The sequence below is a fragment of the Melanotaenia boesemani genome, chromosome 2 (assembly GCF_017639745.1).
Source record: "Melanotaenia boesemani isolate fMelBoe1 chromosome 2, fMelBoe1.pri, whole genome shotgun sequence".
In the NCBI taxonomy this organism is placed as follows: Eukaryota; Metazoa; Chordata; class Actinopteri; order Atheriniformes; family Melanotaeniidae; genus Melanotaenia; species Melanotaenia boesemani.
This window is the reverse complement of record NC_055683.1, coordinates 26,519,206-26,539,891: the sequence shown is the minus strand read 5'-3', so window position 1 is coordinate 26,539,891 and position 20,686 is coordinate 26,519,206. Positions and strand designations below refer to the sequence as shown.

Genomic DNA, 20,686 nt, shown 5'->3' with positions numbered 1-20,686 from the left:
ATGTGTTGAGACACACGTGGGAACGTCTCATTTCTCAGGGCTTGAATTATTCAGGGTTCAAAGTGCATCCTAACAGTCTGCTATCACCATGGTTACATTCCCAGTTGATGAGATGTCACAAATTCCTCCCACTGATTCCTTCACACACACATTCCTTTGCATTTTATCAACCAAAGTTCAGCACTCATCTAAATAGCGATAGCACAAATGACCACTTATTATTTTCAACAATGGATCACATAAATAAATTTTTTTCAAAAAATAAATGACTAGAAGGTGCCCAGACTCCTAATGGGTTTCAAATGCAAGTGAAGTTTTTCAGATCATCTCAATAAGCTGATAGGATCCCTATTCACTTGAGTACACCAAACTCAAGCTGTCTCTCTCCTGAGACCATCTATTGTCTGCTTCTGCCAGCACACCCACTGCATTATTCAATGAGGCCTCCCATCATGGGGGTGTGCCTGATAAAACATTTAAACTGCCTTAAAAGCTAAACCAATTTGGGGAGGGTATTTGGTGTGATGGAAGGCTCGACTTGGCCATCAAACATGAATAATTGACAGCTTCATTTTGCTAAGTCAATAGCAAGGAAGCAACGAGCCAGTTTAGGGAAAACAGAGAGAGAAGTCCGGTTCAGTTTTCTTACCTCTCCTCAGTGGACCCCAGGTTTTCAATCTCATTGGTCACTTCTGCTATCTCATCCTTCAGCCGCTGCAAAGACAACAAGTATTTATGTTAAAATGTTATAAGTATCACAAGAAAATGAGTGAATTATATGATAACTGACACTACAGAGACGTGCGGAAGGGTGTAACAAACACAAACAAGCAAAGCATTCATATAATATTTTCTGAAAAAGAAAAAAGAAAAAGGAGGGAGAGGCCGAATCATCTGTTTGGTTGTAGGGCAGGTGTTCTATTATTACATAAATACTTATTAGAGCTAAGAGATCAACAAAGAGAGCAGTTCGCTTCTTGTTTCAAACAATGCTGCACATTCAGCTTTCCCCTCCTCTTTAAACTAAACATTAACAGTGACTCATACCAGACAATTTGAATTTACTTATGTGCTCACCCCAGCAATCCTCTCAATCTCAATCGGAATATCACTGGTCAGAGCACATTAGAGAATAACCTCGATACAAATGGAGTAAGAAAGCGTATAAGTGGATTATATTTTATGTGGCTTTTTAGTGATTAATGGCCATAAAGGCAGATTTAGTCAATCAGGCTACCCTGCTGGTGCCAGTCTGGCACTGTAAGAGTATTGGGAATGGAAAAGGTTGCGGAGGGTGACATCATCTTGACGTAAGCATGGAATAAAAGGGTGTAGGATAAGAAAAATTTTGTATACAGAAAAATTATGCTAGTGTTATGTGACAAAGTTCATTATTATCAAGTCCCCTCATTCATACGCTGCTCCAGTGTTGGTGTATGATTTCTTTTGCAAAATACTAACTCACCACAGACCAAAGCACAAAGGGAACATCTGTCTTTTCAAGGACTGTGCAATCACAACACATTCCTCAAATGCTTGCCTCCATAAACAAAGGCTGTGCTCATACTGAAAAGAAGGGGGTTGCAGTGGGAAGCCTTGACATGCAGGACCAGCAGAGGAGGGTGTGGGAGTCACAAATGAGAAGTGGGGTCAGTATGCAGACCCCTGAGGAGGTGAGGAGTGGAGGACAGAAGCAGCAGTGGTGGTCAGAAGTGTGGCGTCCCAGGCTCAAAACAATGAGGTGATGGATCAAGCCTCCAGAGTCCATCAGGCCATGTGGAAGTCACGTCACTAACAGTCTGACTCCCAAGTGGGGGATATTTCACTAGTGCTGGTTACTGAGTGACAGCACTAACCTGAGCATCTATCTAGAATAAGCAGCTGTGCTCTGGGATCCAATCCTCAGTCAAAAAATAAATCACCACAGGTCATGGACAGGAATCAGATAAACCACTTTAGGGAAATTTGGCAGAGCTGATTTGAATCCAGAGCTCTGCCTGGATATCAGAAGCAATATTTCACTGACTGCTTTCATACACACTTTTACAGAAACCTTATATTCTTTCTGTCTGTTGAGTCGTTTGCATTTGACATTTTTACATTTAAAGCTTCATTTAAATCAAACACCCAAAAGAGATAAGATACATCCATAAACACAGGTCTCGCTTTTGTTGACACAGCACATCTACAGAACACAAATGGATAAACAATGACTAGAAATTATTTGCAAAGGAAGTGAGCACTTGGTAGGAAATACCTCACATTCCACTTGGAGTGGTCTGTTCAAAAGATTCCTTAAAAACAGGAATTAAAGCACACCCTTTCACCCACAAAGCCACTAAATCTCAAGTAAGACAATATGTATATCCCATTCTGGCAACTATTACTGTTTTGTAACCTCTTTCTGGTTCACAACAGTCTTCCACAGCGCTTATTGCAGCTTTTTCTGTTCATGTACTCTCAGATGTGAGCATGCATATCGACGTTAATCTTCTTTCAGTATTACCTGAATGTCCTCCAGCAGCTCTTGCTTGCGCCGGCGGATATTCTCCAGCTCTTGCTGCTCCTCTGGAGTGAGGTCGTCTGGCACTGGAGAGAGATAAAAGGGAAGATGAAGGGTTAGCACCATTACTCTCGTCAGTGCACCTATTCCTGAAGCATATGCCAAGGGGTGTTTCAGTGCACTGATACCTAATAAGATTTCTTAAAATCAAAAGACACCCAGGCATGGAGACCCAAGCCTGCAGCAGCCAGGCAGAATCTGAAGAGAAATTAACTTTTCAGTGACTTAATGAAAATGCTCAGGTCAGGCAAGACGCTCGGAGCATCAGTACCAGAACGGCAAATGTGACGTCTCAAAGTGCTGTCAGTGCTCCTGTCATGCACACAATAAATAGTTATAATTAGCTTGATCTGTGCCAACCACTGAGGGTTGATAAGTGTCGAGGTTGAAAGACAATGTGTTTAAATACCCTACCAGCACTGAAAACACAGACATCATCAGTATCATCAAGCACAACTTAACAGTAGTCCAAGCACAGTCTTAATTTAATTTAGTTTAAATCACTAAACTTTTTCTTACATTAAATAAAAGGGTAAAAAGAAAACAGCAAGCAGTCAAGAAGAGACTGATTTTATTGTTTGGAACTGTTCACTTAAATACGAAACCCTTTATAAACCCATAGTGAAGTGCAGAGTAATCGATCAGGGACACGTGAACTAAGAAATATCTATAGAAATCTACACTTAAAACAAATATGTGCAAGCAGGTTTGCTGTCTGAGGTGCACAAAAGGTTATTACAATAGAATCAATCTATATTATTATTCCAAGTTAAATGTTTCATAGTTTTAGTCATTAGCTGAACAGCATCTGACACCAATTATTTGAATGCTTTGCCTCCAAGTACTTCTGGGTCAACACCTGAAATAGTTAAAATAACTTAACAAGAATCATGTTTATCATGTGAGGCCCTTTTTCAGATTTCCCCAGTAACCAAGCATGAGCACTGTCCTGACCTGACCTCTGTTACTTTTTTTCATTAACACAGCAGCAAAGTTTAAAGGTTAAAGGGCTTGAGCATACGGTTGACTCAGTGGATGTCTAGAAACGTTTAACAAAGCAACGGTTATAGAGTAATGGAAACCAAAGACAGAGAAATCTTCAGCACTGTGTCTTATATCACTAACTCTAAAATTCTCTCGTGTTTTGGTCAGTGGATGAAGATCAGAAACACCAAACATTTGGCACAACAATCAATACAACTAGAGCATGGACTGCCACTGATCCAGAAATGATTTGGTTAACTGTGCCCACACACGCACTTTATCAATTAAAGAAGGCATATAAGCCTGAAAATCTTGGGGCAAATACCCATGACATTCCCTGGAATGCCTGTTAATATTTAACAGAGATAATAGACAATGGAAGCAAAAAGAAACAGGAGTCTTACGACAGGCTGCTGCAGAGCACCAAAACAAAACAATGCTGTTTTCCCATCTCATTTTCAGACAGCTGGAGGAACACAGAAGTCCACTCGAGGTTGGATGCCCTTTATACGCATTATACTTTCCTGCCTACAGCATCACTTGTGATTCAGCAAGATCCAAATGTTTGGGTATCCATGGAAACTATGGTTAAATCTGCACAAACCCTCTTGCTTACATGGGGGAGTTGAGAGGATGGTGCTGAGCAGAGAGACACCAAAATACACATGGATGTGACTTTTTCTTCTTGTTCCCTTAGGAGCATTAATATCAATGAGGGCATCAATGTTTTGGAAGCACTGATAAATCTAAGATTGCTTGAACATCTGTGTATTTATTCCTCCTGCTGGTGTCTGATTGACTGCAGAGGTTCATGTCACCTTGAGTAATTCCAGAATAATCCTGCTGAACGGCACAAGTAAGAGAAACAGGGAGGAAGAGTCTGAAGCAGAGTCCATTTCAGTCTGGTTCAGTCCATTTCTCTTCCTGGAAACATGATGCAACGTTGGGCTGCTGGCGACACTCAGGGGAGTCACACCACACAACGCAGGACAGCATAGACCAACACAAAACAACCACAGCATTCCTAGCTAAAAGGAAAACCACAAAGTGGAAGAACTGAGAATAAAAAAAGCTGAAGACTATAATTTATCTCCAAGGAGATATAAAAAAAAACAGAGCAAAGTGATTATTAAAGGATGAAATCTATTCACTTGCCTTATTTAGGTGCCCAAAGAGTTTGTGAAAGATCAGTAGAACACGTGCAACATGACAGCCAGTTTCCTTTTTAAAAAGATCACCTTACTTCACCAATGTGATCAGAATTAGTCGAGAAACTGGCCTTTCTAACTCCACCCAAAATAAGCAAGACTACATCAGGGAAGGGAAAGGCCCTAACCACAACTGTGCCAAAGGTGGGCACCGAGTGGGTGGCATTTTCCAGAGCACAGCAGGTGAGGGGAAAACCATTCACTTTAGCAAATACTGAAAGCCATTCATTTCTCCCCTGTCGTGGACTGCTGATTAACTCATTCTGTAAAAACCTGACAATGAAAAGTGTCTGTCATCAGAAGAAACAGAATAAAATGAAAAAACAAGGAGGTAAAAAGACAAATGAAGAAAAGAGAGAATAAGCACAGATTGAAGAGGTGTTGAAGAGAGCATTTGGTGTTTCCTCTACACATTTAAACTGTGTACTCTTCGTTTCTTTATGTATTTGTAATTCTGACTTCATGAGTTTTTCAGATGAAGAATTGGGTGAGCCTGCAAGTGGTGATTTTCAAAGAATGAAAGAAAAACAGACAGGCTACATCTTCATCCCTAGAGGGACTTGCGCTGTCTGGAAAACAGATTATTTAAGGGAATTACTTCCATAGGTGTGTATGCAGATGAAGGCATGAATGCATCTGTGCACACAGACCAGGGTACAGTCACATGTGCTCACATGACGCCTCAGGCTGGCACATTATAAGGATTCAGCAGCTTGTTCTTTGTTTCACATCACAACCCTACAATCTATCAAAACATAATCAAACAAAAACTCTTTATTTAGATTTATTTAGTTTCAACTACAGAGCTTATTAAAACAAAGATATAAGAAAACAAATCTGTAAATTAGGGCTGGGCGATATGAACCAAATCTGATATCTCGATATTTTTTACCTGAATCACGATATACGATATATATCTCGATCCAAAGAGACAGTTCTAATTTACAGCCTTCAGTGCTCAATACACTTTTATTAAGAATCAGCAGCACATGTGCATTAAAACAGTTGACTGAAATTAAAGTAGCTTCATATTAAATTAAATGCTCCTAAAACAAAATAAATGAAAAATACGTTTCAATATATTTAAAAATCTTGATATATTGCCCAGCCCTACTGTAAATTTAACTTAAAATAAAAGAGCATTTTCAATAAAAACTACTCTTACTATTAGCAATGATTAAGTATTTACAGAAGACCTTGCTGAGACCAAGATATTGCAAATTGATATGGAAATCTGTTTAAGGACTGATCAATATGCTCATGTTCTATAACTTATCTGGAATATTTCAAGGTTTGTCTTGGCCCCTACATTTTTTACAAATGCTGTTAAATCCAAATTTATGACTTGAAACAATCAATACTTTCCCCTTGAGACTGACGATGTCTTCTTCAGCATTGCTGCACTCTGCCTGCTCTAAACCCCAATCTACATTTCTCTTTCCGTACTTTCTTTTGCGCTTTTGATGTATGTTTGTTTTTTTTACTCGCCGAAAAATGCTTAATTGAACCCTAAATCACATTTGTCATGAACATCTTGACTGCATATATGCCTTTACTCTTGCTTCTAAGAGTATCTGAAGGGTTCCTAGAAGGACAAAGCTGTTTTTAGCCAGGGTTGGGTCAGTGATGGAACCAAGGAGGTGACATCAAGGGAGATACCAATTATAGTTCCTTCTCCCACAGCGGCAGAGCCCACTAATACACATCTTGATTGCCATACTAGCAAAAAAAAAAAAAAGGCAGACATCTCATTTCCACACAGATCACTGAAGAATTCTCCTTGGAAAGTAAGGAAATTAGAATTCTCCATGCTTATAGGACTTCTCAGTCCCCTCCCTGCAGACGTGACCCAAATTAGGGAGTTCTCCCAGCACTTAGGGATCAAAAGGGGAAAAAAAAGTATTAACACCAGAATAGTCTGCTAGACTTAGTCAGATTTGGGGCTTGGTTCAGTTTGGGGGTGGGGGGCAATATTCTTCCGGAGCAAGAGTGCATTCATGCTGCACTTCTCTAACGAATCTGACCTTTTAAATAATGTGTTCCACCCTCCGCTAGAGGCGGAGCTGCACCATCAGTTACAGAAGGAGAAGATGAGACACACAACGAAGAAGGAAACTTGTTCATCTATCGATTAACACAGAACAACTTTGGTTTCTAGTACAAAACAGCTAAATATGGAGCTGCATCAGATCTTAGCTGTCTAGGGTTAATCAGAACTCTATCAGAACTTTTATCAAGTTCTTCCATGTCCGACCACAAGCTATTTCTCCCATCGGGAGCTGCACATGCGTGTGTGCATTTTAGTTGTGTTTACCAATGATGCCGTGCGCTGAACCCAGAATGTACTTTGTTTTGTGGTCCGCTTCCTGTATTTGGTTCACTTGAAACAGACCGAGACCTGCGTTTGTAGGCGGACCGAGTCGCTTCTTTGATTCAAATCAGAATTTGTTTGCATAGTCACAATACACCAAATGAGGGGTTAGCAAAACAATTAGGATTCTAATTAAAAAGTGTTACAGGACTGAAAATGTGGGCTATTTTACACTTAAACACAATGTTGTGGTGGTTCACATTTATATGGAGACATCAGTGAATATGTTTATATTGCAAGGCTACCATTAATCTGCTGACGGAGGGAATATACAATGAGATACACAGCCATGTGTGAGTGTGTTTATATTTTGAGTACATTTGAATGAAGTGCACAGAGTGAAAAAAGCATAAAAAAGCAGACAGAGAGGAACAATTGCTCCCCTCACATCATTCATACTGTCTACAGTTTATTTTCCCCTTTTATATTGTTGAACACCCTCTGACCCCTGTGCACTTTCCATTAGGCTTGATTACCCAGCTCCTCTTCCTGCTCTATCCCATTTATGCCCTTCTCTGTTATATTTTAATACTAAGTTTAGCTTAAAAAAGGAAATTAAAAGGTACAAATATTGGAAAGAAAGAGAATATCAGTTCATCAAGCCACCCTCCAACTGCTTCTCTGGGCCTTTTCCTTAAATGTGTTTTGCTGCTCTATGACATTGTCTGTACAGCAACACATTTAATCCCTTTACAAAACTTACTAAAAAGGCACCCTCCTCCCCCAAAAGTCCCTGTAGGCTCCAATCAATCGACCCCCGTGCCAAAACCAATAACTGCCCCAACAGTAACAAGAAGCAGTCTACTTCATAATAAGGTTTGATGCATTCAGCGCAAAACACAATCAATAGTGCTTGCTGGGATGGGCAAAACCCTACACACAGCAGTACACAGAGGTCTATTTAATACTCTTTCCAGCTTTTGGCTGCTTAACACAAAAAAAGACTTAAAATATGACCATATAATCTGCTGACCTATCATCTGTGACTGCATCTCATTACTAAAGTAAATCCTAAGAGTGCTCTCTCTCATTTCTATTTGAAACCACACACAGACACATACTCAACTTCTGTATTAAAATCTCACAACAAAGCAGAGTAAAGGATGTAAAGACATTCCATCCTTTAATGTGGTCATCCAAAAGAACTCATTCATCTATAACCTCCAAATACTCGGCATCACAAACAAACACACCCATAACCAGACTGAAAAGCACCAGGATCAAACATCCTAGAAGCATCCAACCTGACCTGGTAGGAGAAGGTGAGGAGAGGAATTAGAGAGGAAAAGGAGCACTGTGTTTGACCAGGGAGGCGTGGGAAGGCGAATGGCAGGAGAACACAGAGACAGTGGGAAGAGTGGTGGGACAGTGACAGCTCTGCCTTTGTGTCTACAAGCAGCCTCATTCTTCTACAAAGCTGAGAAGTTTGGCTTTACTTTGACTTCCTTGGACATTTGTTAGCTGGAAATCCTTGCAACCTAAAAATGAATCTAACTTATATGAAGGCTTTACCTCTAGAACCCTGCAGCCCAGTTACTGGCCTGCTACACCAAGTCTCAGTCATTTTAAGTGTCAGTCAGAACAGCTCCATTGATCAGCCTTCACTGTGCAACAAGCCATGCTGAAGGGATGACAAGACATCCCACAGAGAAGTATTTTTTTAAAAATGGTACAGCGTGCATGATCTCCAGCGGCACTGATTTAACACTAACACTGTTTAAGTGTAGCAAGAGGCAATCACATAATCAAATCAGACCAAAGTCCCAAACACAAGTTACACAAAAAGAATTAATAAACCAAATTTAGTGCTAACCTGAATGAGAAATTCTCCAGTTACTTTTCTTTACTTCTTGAGAGCTCCTCTTGTTTTTAGTCCACCTTGATTTCTACATATATACAAAAATATATAGACACAGCCTTCAGCTTTTCTTAGATCCTAAGTGAGGCAGACATCCACATGTCAAGCGCAGAGGGAAGGAATCTGCTCCTCCAGGCAGGGAGAGAGATACTGTTGAGGTTTCTCAGCGGTACAGCACAGCTATCAGCCTGCTTGCAGCACGCCGACACCGACAGACCATTTAGGAAGAAGCCTTACTCACTACCTCCCTCCCTCCCTCCTCTCAGCATGCTCTTCGCTGTCTCTACCATCAACATGGAGGCTCCACCCAGTGGTCATTTCTTTCTTTGCCTTTTTCTTTCTCACAGAAATAAACATGTGCACCACAGCTACAGTATAGGCAAAGACAGGCAGATGTAGCAAAGATGTCTGCTCACATTTGTTTTATTTTTAGAAAATTGTACTTTGTGACTTTCATCACATCTTTTATAATTGTGACAAAGTTAGTGATAACTCATATTTTCATACTATTAATAAACAGATTACAGTAGTAAACAATTTTTTTACCAACCAGCGAAGACACAGTGTGCTTGATGTCTAGAAATTGTTATCTACAACAAGAAAAATTTTGCATAAAGACAAATAACTTAATATAGATTTGTTTTATTCTTCCAGTCATTTCCCAGAGTGAGGAAGTCATAAGCTCTTGTATGAGCTGTTATTAGGAGTCACACTTCAAGCCAGGTCATTCCTCTCCTGACCTGTCAAGTGGCCAGTCATTCTGACATTCTAACAAAGGAGTCTGTGCTGGAAACAACTGTGTGTTTTGTTAAGACTAGTGCATGAGTGTTATCCAGATTCAAATGATACTCATGAGATTGAGCAAGGCTCCCAGCATTCCTCCTCGTAGTCTGTGTTTTTACTATGAGTGTGCAGTTGGCCTGGGAGCGTCTGCAGCAGTGAGAGCTTGCCTCATGTCTGATTAGAGACGGATGAGTCAACCTGGAGATCTCTGCTGTGCTGGCTGAACTCTGCTGCCTCACAGTAAAAGAGCCTTTTCCACCTTGTTTATGCTTACATGTTGAGTTACAGCTCTAACAGAGTGTGCCATTATATCCTGCATTAGGTGGGGTGTTTATATAGTTATAACAGCAGTCTACGGAAAATCTAAAAAAAAAAAGTTAAGGGAACAATAAAGACTCAACCTCAAATAATGTGTCAGAGGAGACAAAGGTGCATTTTACCAGACAAATAGATGTCTCAAGGCATGAACAGGAAATCAAATATAAAGTTAAGCATTTTAATAAGTGTACAAGGCTCAAATATTCCTATTGTTGGTCATGTTATTTTTAGTATCAATATTACTCTAAAATGTACATCACAGAACAAGGTATGAGCTAAAATATCAGAATAAGTAAACTAAATATGTATAAATCAGCTATTTAATGCAGAGTGTAGTTTTAGCTTGTGACCCCTTTAAAATGAAGAAATATCAAGTTGTGACCCCCCATCAAAGGGCTAAAGGGTGCATGTAGACCAACAGTGACTGTGATTCTGAAACCGCTCCCCCACATTCATTTGAATGCAGCCCAGTCTGTCAGTGCAGTGGTGTAGCTGTTATACCAAAAAGCTGACAATCCAAGCTGCTTGTGCACATGAGTTTTGAAAAGCATAAACAAAGAGGAAGTTGTTTCATTTTGAGAATTATTTTAGCTCTGGTTAGGTAAAAGTAATCAGTACTTCATGACAAGTTAAAGACAATTTTGCATTATGTTTTAAAGCACTTTCATTTAAAAGAAATAAACAAATGATATTTTCCTCTAACCGTAAGGAAAGCTACAGAATTGTCAGAAAAGGCAGCTCAAACAGAAATGATCCTGCGACCCCGTCAACATCACATCGACATAGTTTGGTGTTGAAGCTGCTGCACAGGAATGTGACCAGAGGACGTGGGTGGGTGGGTGGGAGTGTGAGGACTGGAGCTAATGAATGTATAGCAAGGCCTGCCACCATGCAGCTCCAGTCTAAAGCAAACACACAGATGGCTCAGCAGCATAAACATACTGCAGCAGCTTGCACAAACACACATGAACCATGCATCAACATGAACACAAAGAAGCAACTTTCTTTAATAATCCGCTTTATGTTTTATTGACATTGTTTTGATTAGCCACTGTGGAAGCTTCAGAACGGTTTCCTCAAAAGCGGAAGTGCTACTTCTTCCCACAGTGCATGTCTTTGTCCTCTGATGCTGCTAGCCTTGATTCTTATCAGGACTGTCCTACTGTCAACATCCTCTCTTGCCAATCAAACCATCATGGGAAAGTTGGAAGAGCCAAAGGTCTTTTTCGTTTTCAATTTCCATATTTATGGAGCTACACTTTCCGTGTCTTTGTTTGTATCTGTCTGTCTTTTTCCAAGAAATTTTCACCCTTGCGGGATGTCATTTCCTGTCAAGATGTTTTTGAACGCTACGCTTCCTGTTTTTAAGATGTCGTCTTTGATGAGTTGAGAAGCGAAAGTTTAGGTTTGACCAAATACTCAGGAAACAGAAATAAAATGCCTTTTCTTTCTCCTTCCTGGCTTTCAGCTTTGTTACTGAATCCCTGCATGTCTGTTTAACTCTGAACAGCTCAGAACACAGGTCTCAAATGTTCAACAATCATGTTGAACTGCCTAATTAAAGTCTCATCTCCTGTTTGATCAATAATTTAGAGAACTCCTTTTAAATGCTTTCACATGCCACTATTTTGAATTTCCAGATCTTATCAACAGGAATGTTCAAAGTTTGGTCTCTTATAAAGAAAAAGAAAAAAAAGGCATGTCTCTACCTGTTACTGACAAACCTGAAAAACATATCTACGAATGCTGGGAAGGAAGAGTGCAGTAATAAACTGTAGGCAGAAAGGTGTGGGACTGAAAGAATAATACAGATGTGACATTGAGCGATTTAAATTCCTGAAGATAGCAAAGCAAAACTTAGGTGCATCTGCAACTTATACCATTTCTGACTAAAAAAAACAGATACAGGTGGACTTTACTTTTATCAGGTCTGCATAATGATTAATTTGTTGGTGTCCACAAGGCTGCACAAATTAACCAGGTGTTAACAGTAAATGCAGTGATGTTTAAATCTTGGCAGGTAAATTCATGACAGATGCTACTAAATTTAAGCCGGAGTCAAGACTTCATCTGCAAAAATGTGGCCTACAGAGCTTGTAATTCCCACTTTGAGATAATAATCATGTTAAGGTAGAATTTAAGAAATAATTCTGTATATTTTGTGTCTTACATATAACCTAAATACTAAAACCAATTACAGAAATTGTTTATTTTTTTGTGTAGAAGGTGTAAAACAGTATGAGACTGTTTTTTTCTTTTAAATAAATAAGTCAAGATGTCATAAGAGCTCTGATTTGGGATGTGGAAATTGGAGTAGAATATAAAAACTTATTGTGCCTAAAACCTTTTTTGGGGCTCAACTCCCAAAGTCTTTCAGATCAGGCTATTTTCAGGATTATATTACGTAATCTGAGGCTTTCTTAGCACTGGACCGTTGAGGTTTCTCACATGTTGATCTTTTAGCGAGTATTCTTAAAACATTAAGAAAATACTTGTTTTAACAACAGACATGTTGATGTTGTCAAATATAGTATATCCATGTTTTCCTCTCAGAAAATGTCAGCAACACGATCAACTAAGTATTGCTGAGCTCCCAAATATGAAACATAAAACAATATGTCACTGCTCTGCAATGTTAAGGCAATTTTCCATTATAGCAGTAACTATCCAGAATGAATGATGGCCTGAGTGGAGAGGAGGACTACAACTGATGCAGAAAGGAGGCTGCAATGTGATTATGGGAAGATGATGACGATTATCAAACTACCAGGGCATTAGTGCCAGGCAGGGTACACCGTACCACATGGCCCATTAGAGCTTTCAGCACCGCTCATTAGGGAACCATTACTGACAACTACTTTAACTTCCCAGACCACCCACCTCTAAGTGGCACAGACAAATGGACTTTAAAAGTATTGACTTCTCTTTCTCTCATCGCCTGTAAATACAAGGCAGCTGTATGCCAGCCAGGCTCAGACAGGACCACTGAGGAAAAGAAATTCAGTAGAACAAAGGAGCTGTACCTTACAACAGACCAACCAGCCAGACTTTTTCTGTTATCCAACATGATTAATAGTGACGCAAGGGTGCTAATTAATGCTGCCTGGCTAACCAAGCTAAGGAGATAAAAGAATCAAGCTAAGCAACAAAGGCCTTCTGTTTCATATCATAGGCTGCACACTCTCAGTCAATATTACCACACACCAACACACTATTATAATCCTAGCCAGAACAACAAGCAATATGCACCACAGTTATATCAGAGCTGTGGGCTTCTGAGGCAATATGATCATTTAACCTGGGAAGTACTTCAAGTGTAAACATTTGACACACAGGAGATGTCTGCTGTCACACCTGTTGCTCAGTATTCAGTGAAAATTTAGACTAGGGGCCTTCAAGGAGCCTCGAGCTGTTCAAACATGTCCTGATTTAATCTAAAAACATGTTGTTAAACTAGTCTTGTGTGGAATAGAAAAGACACACCAATTCTAAAACATAGTTAACTCTTGTTTTAAGTTTAGAAAATGTGGAAATCTAACCATTTAACTGGGAGAATCAGCGTGAATAACACCATCCTACTTTTTTTTTTTTTTTTTTTTTTTCCCCTAGACTGGATATGGCTTCCCGAGTTAGTAAAGCAGCAGTGATAAGTTGGCCCAGTATTACTACTTACATAAAGACTGTAAACAAGGCCAGACAAGCGATCCAGCACAGTCCAGACATTTGGAGATTTACTTCTACCGAGCCTATAAAAACTCAACATATCGACGTGTTTCAACAACAAACTTCGCTTAGAAACCGTTTAACATATCTAGCAAAGTAAAAATGTCCTTCCTTTCCAATTTCACTCACCTACGCCGTCTTCAGATTTCAACACCATGCTGTCGGCGTCTCACAAGTCCGCAAAAGAAATAGTTTTCGGAGGTTTCCTCGAGCCAAAACTTTAACAGCAAACAACCGGCGACAATTTGTTGACTTTCAAAATTATTAACCTCTAAATAAACTAGATGTGCAGCGTAATGATTGCCTCAGCAATTAATGTTGTTTCTGCCGTCAGAACAAGGGAGTGGTGTAAAGACTGCTCGAACTTTAATCAGGCTGCCCTCCGGAGCGCGAGCTGCTGTCAAGTCCAACAGGACGTAAAGAAGGTACTTCCGATTTCCCTTTCACAACAAAAGAAACACTCACACACATTATATATATATATATATATATATATATATATATATATATATATATATATATATATATATATATATATATATATATATATATATAACTTTAGTGATAACTGGGCTATTTTTACACATTGTTTAGAATACAATTTTACAAAAAAATTTATTTAAAATGTGTTGATTTTCTTAAGCATGGAGTATGTTTTAATTTTCTTGAGGATAATTACTGAACTGAATCATGACTATGTGATTCTGCAGTTTGAACATGTAAACTCCAAGCTGAAGTTAAATTCTGAGTTGTGTGTATTCAAAAGACAATTTTAGAAAAATAAAGTATACAATCTACTTCACAATAGAAAAGATAAAGGAATTAGGGGAAACTTTGTTGTGATGATTATTAGAAGATAAGCCCTTTCTACTTCCGGTGGCGGTCTCGTTTTCACCAACTTTACGTAAAACGCGTAGCTAACATCAGTACCGACGTGCTCGCGTAGGCAGCCTGTTGCCTGGGGTTCCTCACACACCCAAGCGCGCACACACACACACACACAGATGGGACGGGATGAAGTGGGGGCAGGGATCGAGCGATACTGACGGAGCAGTTCACTACTGCTGATCTCGCTCTTCGTGTTGTGACCACATCCGCCGAGAGCAGATGAGGGTGCAGTCAAACTTTTACCTCAGAAACAAAATGTAAACCGTCGTTTAAAACACTTAGCAACACCTGTGTTTGGGCAGATATGGCACATAATACTTAACACATTTGAACACCTGTTGAATTTTATAACTCAATAAACAGCCTAATCCAATAAGAGAAACATTATAAAACTATTGTTTTTGAAACCCCATCACCCTGAATGGTTTTGAAGAAGTAATGCTGCTGCATTTGTTTTACTTATGTATGTATTCCTTTATTTATTTATTTATTTTAATAACAGGGATGATTCCAAGTTTATCCAAAGACTTATGCAAGTTATTACATAGCTTTAAGATTTAGCTCAGTATTATTCACCAGTAGCTGTCTCTGTAGTGGTGACATATATGCCTGGCATAACTTCAGCCTTACAACAGTGCTTCATCACAGCCATAAACACATAGTATACACATTTTATTTTGCCTGTAACCAAGTTTGGTGTGTTTTATTCTGTTAGAGAAACATTTCTTGTCTGTTATTCTTAAGGGAAAATTGTGAGGGCTTTCCACCTTCTTATTAGTGAATAAGCTGGTCTGTTGCGCTTGCACCACTGTATTTTGATTGGAAAGTGCTGAGCCTGTCCTTGTCTGTTCATGAATAACGCAGGAATGCAGCTCACACAGCTCACACAGCTCACACAGCCAATATGAGGCCAGGTAGAGGTAGAAAATGGGTCCTCTCTGTTATGTTTCTTCTCTCCATTTATGTGATGGATAGAGGTGCTGCTCCGGAGGAATCTAATTGTGTCAACCCATTCACCCAGTCTGAGGACAATACTAAAGCACAGCATGGCATCCTTAAGCTGTGGCCCATGAATGTCTCAATTGTGTGGCACAAAGTCAACAACTGACAATGCAGCCTGTGTAAAATGAACTCTACTCACACAAAGTTTTGTTTCATTGTCTCTAGTTCATCCATTCCCCCGAGCAGAGCTGTACATCTGTGCTTAAGATCTCAAGACAAATTAAACCAGAGATCTATTTGGCCTTTAAATAAGAAGATCACGAGTTGACATCAACACAGGAAGTGTACTGTTGTCTGCAGCTTCCTGAGCTTCACACAGATCCAACTCCCAAATAAATGTGATGTTAATAGAGTGTTTATGCAAGCATCACATCAACATAATTCTGCATTAAGTGTAAAGAGGGTTTTGTTCAAACATGGTGAAAGAATGCAGCTGGATAGAAAATTAAATGACCTGGAGGGATTCCTTAAATATAACTCTTTTATTTTTTTATTTTTTTTTTAGGATTAGTCAATGATTTTGCCTTTACAAGTGCACTTCATTTAAATCAACTTAAGGAACACCTTGTAGTTGGAGGCAGTAAAACCTGGAACTGTGACACTGAGATCATGTGGTAACACCTTTCCACTGTTCCTGGAAAAAACAAGAATACACTAAATGCTGGTTGTAGAAAAAATAAAGTGTTGTCTGAGACCTTGCAGCAGCATGGGAATCCCCAACGAGCTTTGATTTCTGAATTATTTCTGAAGTATCTAAACTTCACCAAAAAACCACCTAAAATTAGTTGGATTACATTGTGTTTGTGAGTAACAGCTGAATCTAATAAAACAGGAGTTCTCTATCTATCTCCAAAGAAACATGTATAGTTTGTTCCTATTTTTTATTTTTGTTTTAAATATTGTCCCCAGAGAACATGTTCTCTGTCTATCCAATGAAAATTGATGCCAACAGTGACCCCTGCTGATCATTTTTGCAACTGCAAGTTAACCTGCAGGAAAAAGAAAAAAATCATATTAAATTAAACTTAAACCATTTGGACAGAAATCACTAAAACATAAATGACCAAAAGGCCACCATTCATATATATCTGCCGAGTATTTTCAAACATTAGAAGTATCTTTAGGATAATTAACTGGAATTGCACTTTATTAATTCCCAAGGAGAAATTATGGTGTGTCAGTTTATTATTTCAGAAAGATACTCTATTGATCAAAAGTAATAAAATAATTAGCAAGGATGTTAAAACACTGGCATTCTTCCTTCTTTTTGTCTCTCTGTCTATAGCTTACAAACTAAATCCATTAACACAAAATCAGCTGCTTGAGAAACAAGTTAACACCAGGCATGAAAAATAGACCTGTTACCATGAAGATTACTGCAAGCATTGCAGACATTCCTTGGCATTAGCTCAGTCTGAAACTATGCTGCCCCATGCATGACTCACTACACAACCTGATTTTGAAACCATTGCTCTGTATCTGTAGGTGTAGGTGGTGGTAATGAGACTTTGTGATCAGTATATCCTATAATTTTCTGGTTGAGAGGGAGGACAGACCTAAAATTGGGGGATTTATCTAACTGCATTATTACTGGAGCTTACATGAGTAAGAAAAGCACAGAAAATCACATTGCAATTAACTTAAATATAATCTCAAAACATCTTATAGCATAACTTACCTCCATGACACAAATATACAGAAGTACACAGGTATTGGGTCATAAGTACGTAGCTAATAGTTGTGTAAAAGGTATTTAGAAAGGGTGTGAAATACAGAGAGCTATTGCTAAAGCTGCTGAGAGCTCATCTCAATAGAATGATCACACCTACACCCACAATTACCAGCTAACCCAGCAATTATTCGCCTTTAATAAAAACAACTCACAAGTTTTACTTACAAACTAAAACAATTTGCTTTTTGCAGATGGATTCTGTACCGTTACAAAGACCTTGCAAGTCTGGTGGCAACATATATCAACTGCGACATATTTACAGTAAAAACAACACTGAAGCACAAACCAAACTGTGCCTCTTTATCTGTTGATTTCATTGAATTAATCAAAATAGTTTCATGCCAACTGAAGGATTTCATTTTGCCAAAGATGAGAGGAAATTATCCAGATTCCCGTACACTCCTCCTCCTGTTCCATTCAACATCTAAAAAAATGTCAAACTGAACATTAACAGAACAGCATGTTTCTTTGCTTTGTTTCACAAGAAAGATCTGTCTACATTTATGGCAAGGCTTTTCAATTCAGTCCCACAAGGGCTACAGTCCTGCAGGCTGTCAATGTGTCACTGCTCCAACACACCTGAATAAAATTAAATGGATCCAACAGCTTATGAAGTTCTGTACAATGACTCATTAATTTAAGTCAGGTGTGTTGGAGCAGGGACACATTGACAACCTGCAGTGTTGCGGCCCTTGGAGGACCGAATTAAGTAGCCCTGATATGTAGTACTGTGCACATAAGCATAAAAAGTCTTTCAATTATTCGTTGCAAGGATTACAAACGAGTAAAATATATAGTCATTTTGACATTTAACATTTATTGGAAAACAACAAGTGAACAATAAAGTGAGAACATAATTTCTGTCTAACCTGTGCACAGCAATGTAAATAATAAAGTTTAATAAAAAAAAATAATGTGAGGTAAATTGTCAAAAACTGTCCAAAGAGGTTCCAAACACAGCATCGCAGTGAAAAACAAATACTGATGAAAAAAAAAGCAAAAAAAAAAGCTGATGAGGCAAAAATTCTCCAACTCTCGCTGCTGCTGACAGCATTATTTGTGCATCAGTACAAATCAGTGTCTTGAGATGCCCCTGCAGCTCACAAGAATCCCTGCAAGTCCTGGGTGCACCCGTCTCACAGCGCAGATGGTAACTGTGCTGGTATTACTTGGCTATATCACTATCATATCTGCTGTAAGCAGTACAATGGCCCATATCACACTCATTCTCTGAAATGGGAAGATTAACAAAGCAGGTTGAGCTGTGTTGGACTTACAGTGACAAAGAAAGGACATGGACAAACTCATTTACATTGTTATTTCATTACATGAGAGGGGAAGTGAAAGAAAAGACTGGGACACTGATTTTTACTTCCTTTGTAAAATAAGACGTTACTGCATGAGGTCATTCAGTGAACTTTTTTTTAACCTTCATGGTTATGTTTGCTCTTTCCAACTTTCACAGCAAGAACTGTGTCTTGCCTGAATGCATTTTAAATGATATAATATTATCGCTGATACAAATGATGATGAGTCACACATGAATCATTTGTATGATTCACTTACAGCACGACCTCATCACACCACAAGGGACCCCATTTTTAATGGATGCAATCATGGCTTAAGCTAAAATGTGACACAGCACAGGTGCGTGGCATTATATAACTTCATTCCCAGCCCACGTATTTGAGAAAAAGCTGAATATTCAAATGACAACATTGTATTAATTCTACAGTGAGTCACTGAAAAGACCTGACAGTCTTTCAGTTTTGTTGGCAAAAAAAAATCCCTGAAACTCAGACATCATCACATTTCTAAGAGCAAAAAAAATCTAGATGATGTTTTCACTTCAAAATTCAAAGCCATAAAAAAATAAAAAGAAATCACCTTTTCTCATGCACAACCCCGATGCTGATTCAGGAGTTTTAAAATTCACTGAGACAGCACCACGTCCCCTTGGTACACACTCAGTCAGCTGATTCACCATAACCTAACAAAGCTCTCCTAGTCACGCCAACACAGAGTTTAAACACTCCCACTGGATACATGTGCACCACCCTGCAGTGAAATTTAACACAACTACAACACTTAACAACTAATCCAAAACAAGGCACATACATATTGTTATTACAGCTCTACATCTTGGTCCTCCATCTGTAAATAAGCTGGAAAGCACCAAGAAGATATTTATCCAAGTTTAGCTCTTTTTTATCCAAGTTTAGCTCTTTATCATAGAGATGAGAATGAGAGAATGATGGAGTTTAAGAGTTGTCACACATGAGGGTCTGCTACATGTTATCATGCACACAGAGGTTAGATCTGCTCTATATTATAATGGCATCAGTTCACACTCTACTGGTATGTGTTTAGGGCAAAGGTTTATGTGGTGCTAAATGAGAGTTGCTTCACCAGCTCTCATTTAGCACCACAATAAGCTGCTTCTATTTCCGTCCGACAGTTTCCATCTCTGATAAAGTCATGTGTTCATGCCGGTGGTTGCACGTGCATGTAGTCAATCAACAAGTTATCTTACAGATCAAAATGATTGATTTTAGGTTTCAGTGACAGACATGTTAACAACACCGCATGAGACTCAAGGTTAACAACTATGACTTTACCTGGTGTTTGTTGGGGTGTGGGAACTTCTGGACGCAAGAAAGCCTGAAAGCTCGAGATGCATAGTTCGCTCACTGTCCCCATGGCTCCGGCTCTACAGAGGAATCTCTGTATCTGCGTTTAAAGGTGCGCGCGCCTCCGTGTAAAGATGCTGCGTTAAGTTCGTCACATACTCCGCATGAACAGAGACATACTGGTTGTCTCGAGGTGACAACAGCAACAACAAAGTTCTGACACGGTTATTTCATACTTCACGGGAAACCGTGTCGGGGCGGAAGCTTGCGCGAGGCGGTGTCCGTTTCTTTATATGCCTTGTATGCGTTATACAGATTTTCATACTTCCTCACCGCCTCGAACAGCTGTTCCTTACGCAATCCGTTCAACCTTCTTGAATCTTTTGCGTCAGCGGAAAAAGCGTAAATGCCAACTCGGACGCTTCACGCCTGTCTCATTAACCACGCCCACTTCAAATTTCGGACCAATCACAGAGGCCTAATACTTGTCGGACACCACACGGGAAAAAGTTCTGCCCGGGTGAGTCGAGAACAAGCGGTCAGAACACCAGGTGCGAGTCTAGAACATTATTGTTGAGGGGCTAAGGGGGCACAGACCTGGAAATGGGTAGCATAGATAAATTAGA

The 20,686-nt window shown here is 39.3% G+C and overlaps 1 protein-coding gene across 3 annotated transcripts in view; it reads right to left on the bottom strand.

Annotated features, from left to right (window-relative positions):
• The window catches only part of cyth1a (cytohesin 1a), a 36,590-nt gene that overhangs the window by 9,696 nt on the left and 6,208 nt on the right, over positions 1-20,686 (bottom strand). Inside the window, exons 1-3 of one of the 3 annotated variants that reach the window (XM_041997564.1) lie at positions 20,049-20,377; positions 2,507-2,589; positions 650-714 (exon numbers count right to left, since the gene is read on the bottom strand). In XM_041997564.1, coding sequence (XP_041853498.1) covers positions 650-714; positions 2,507-2,589; positions 20,049-20,130 — 230 coding nt within the window. In that variant the 5' untranslated portion in view covers positions 20,131-20,377. Of the gene's footprint in view, positions 1-649; positions 715-2,506; positions 2,590-13,937; positions 14,194-20,048; positions 20,378-20,686 lie in introns of those variants that run through there. The other 2 variants (XM_041997573.1, XM_041997583.1) reach the window with 2 other exon arrangements.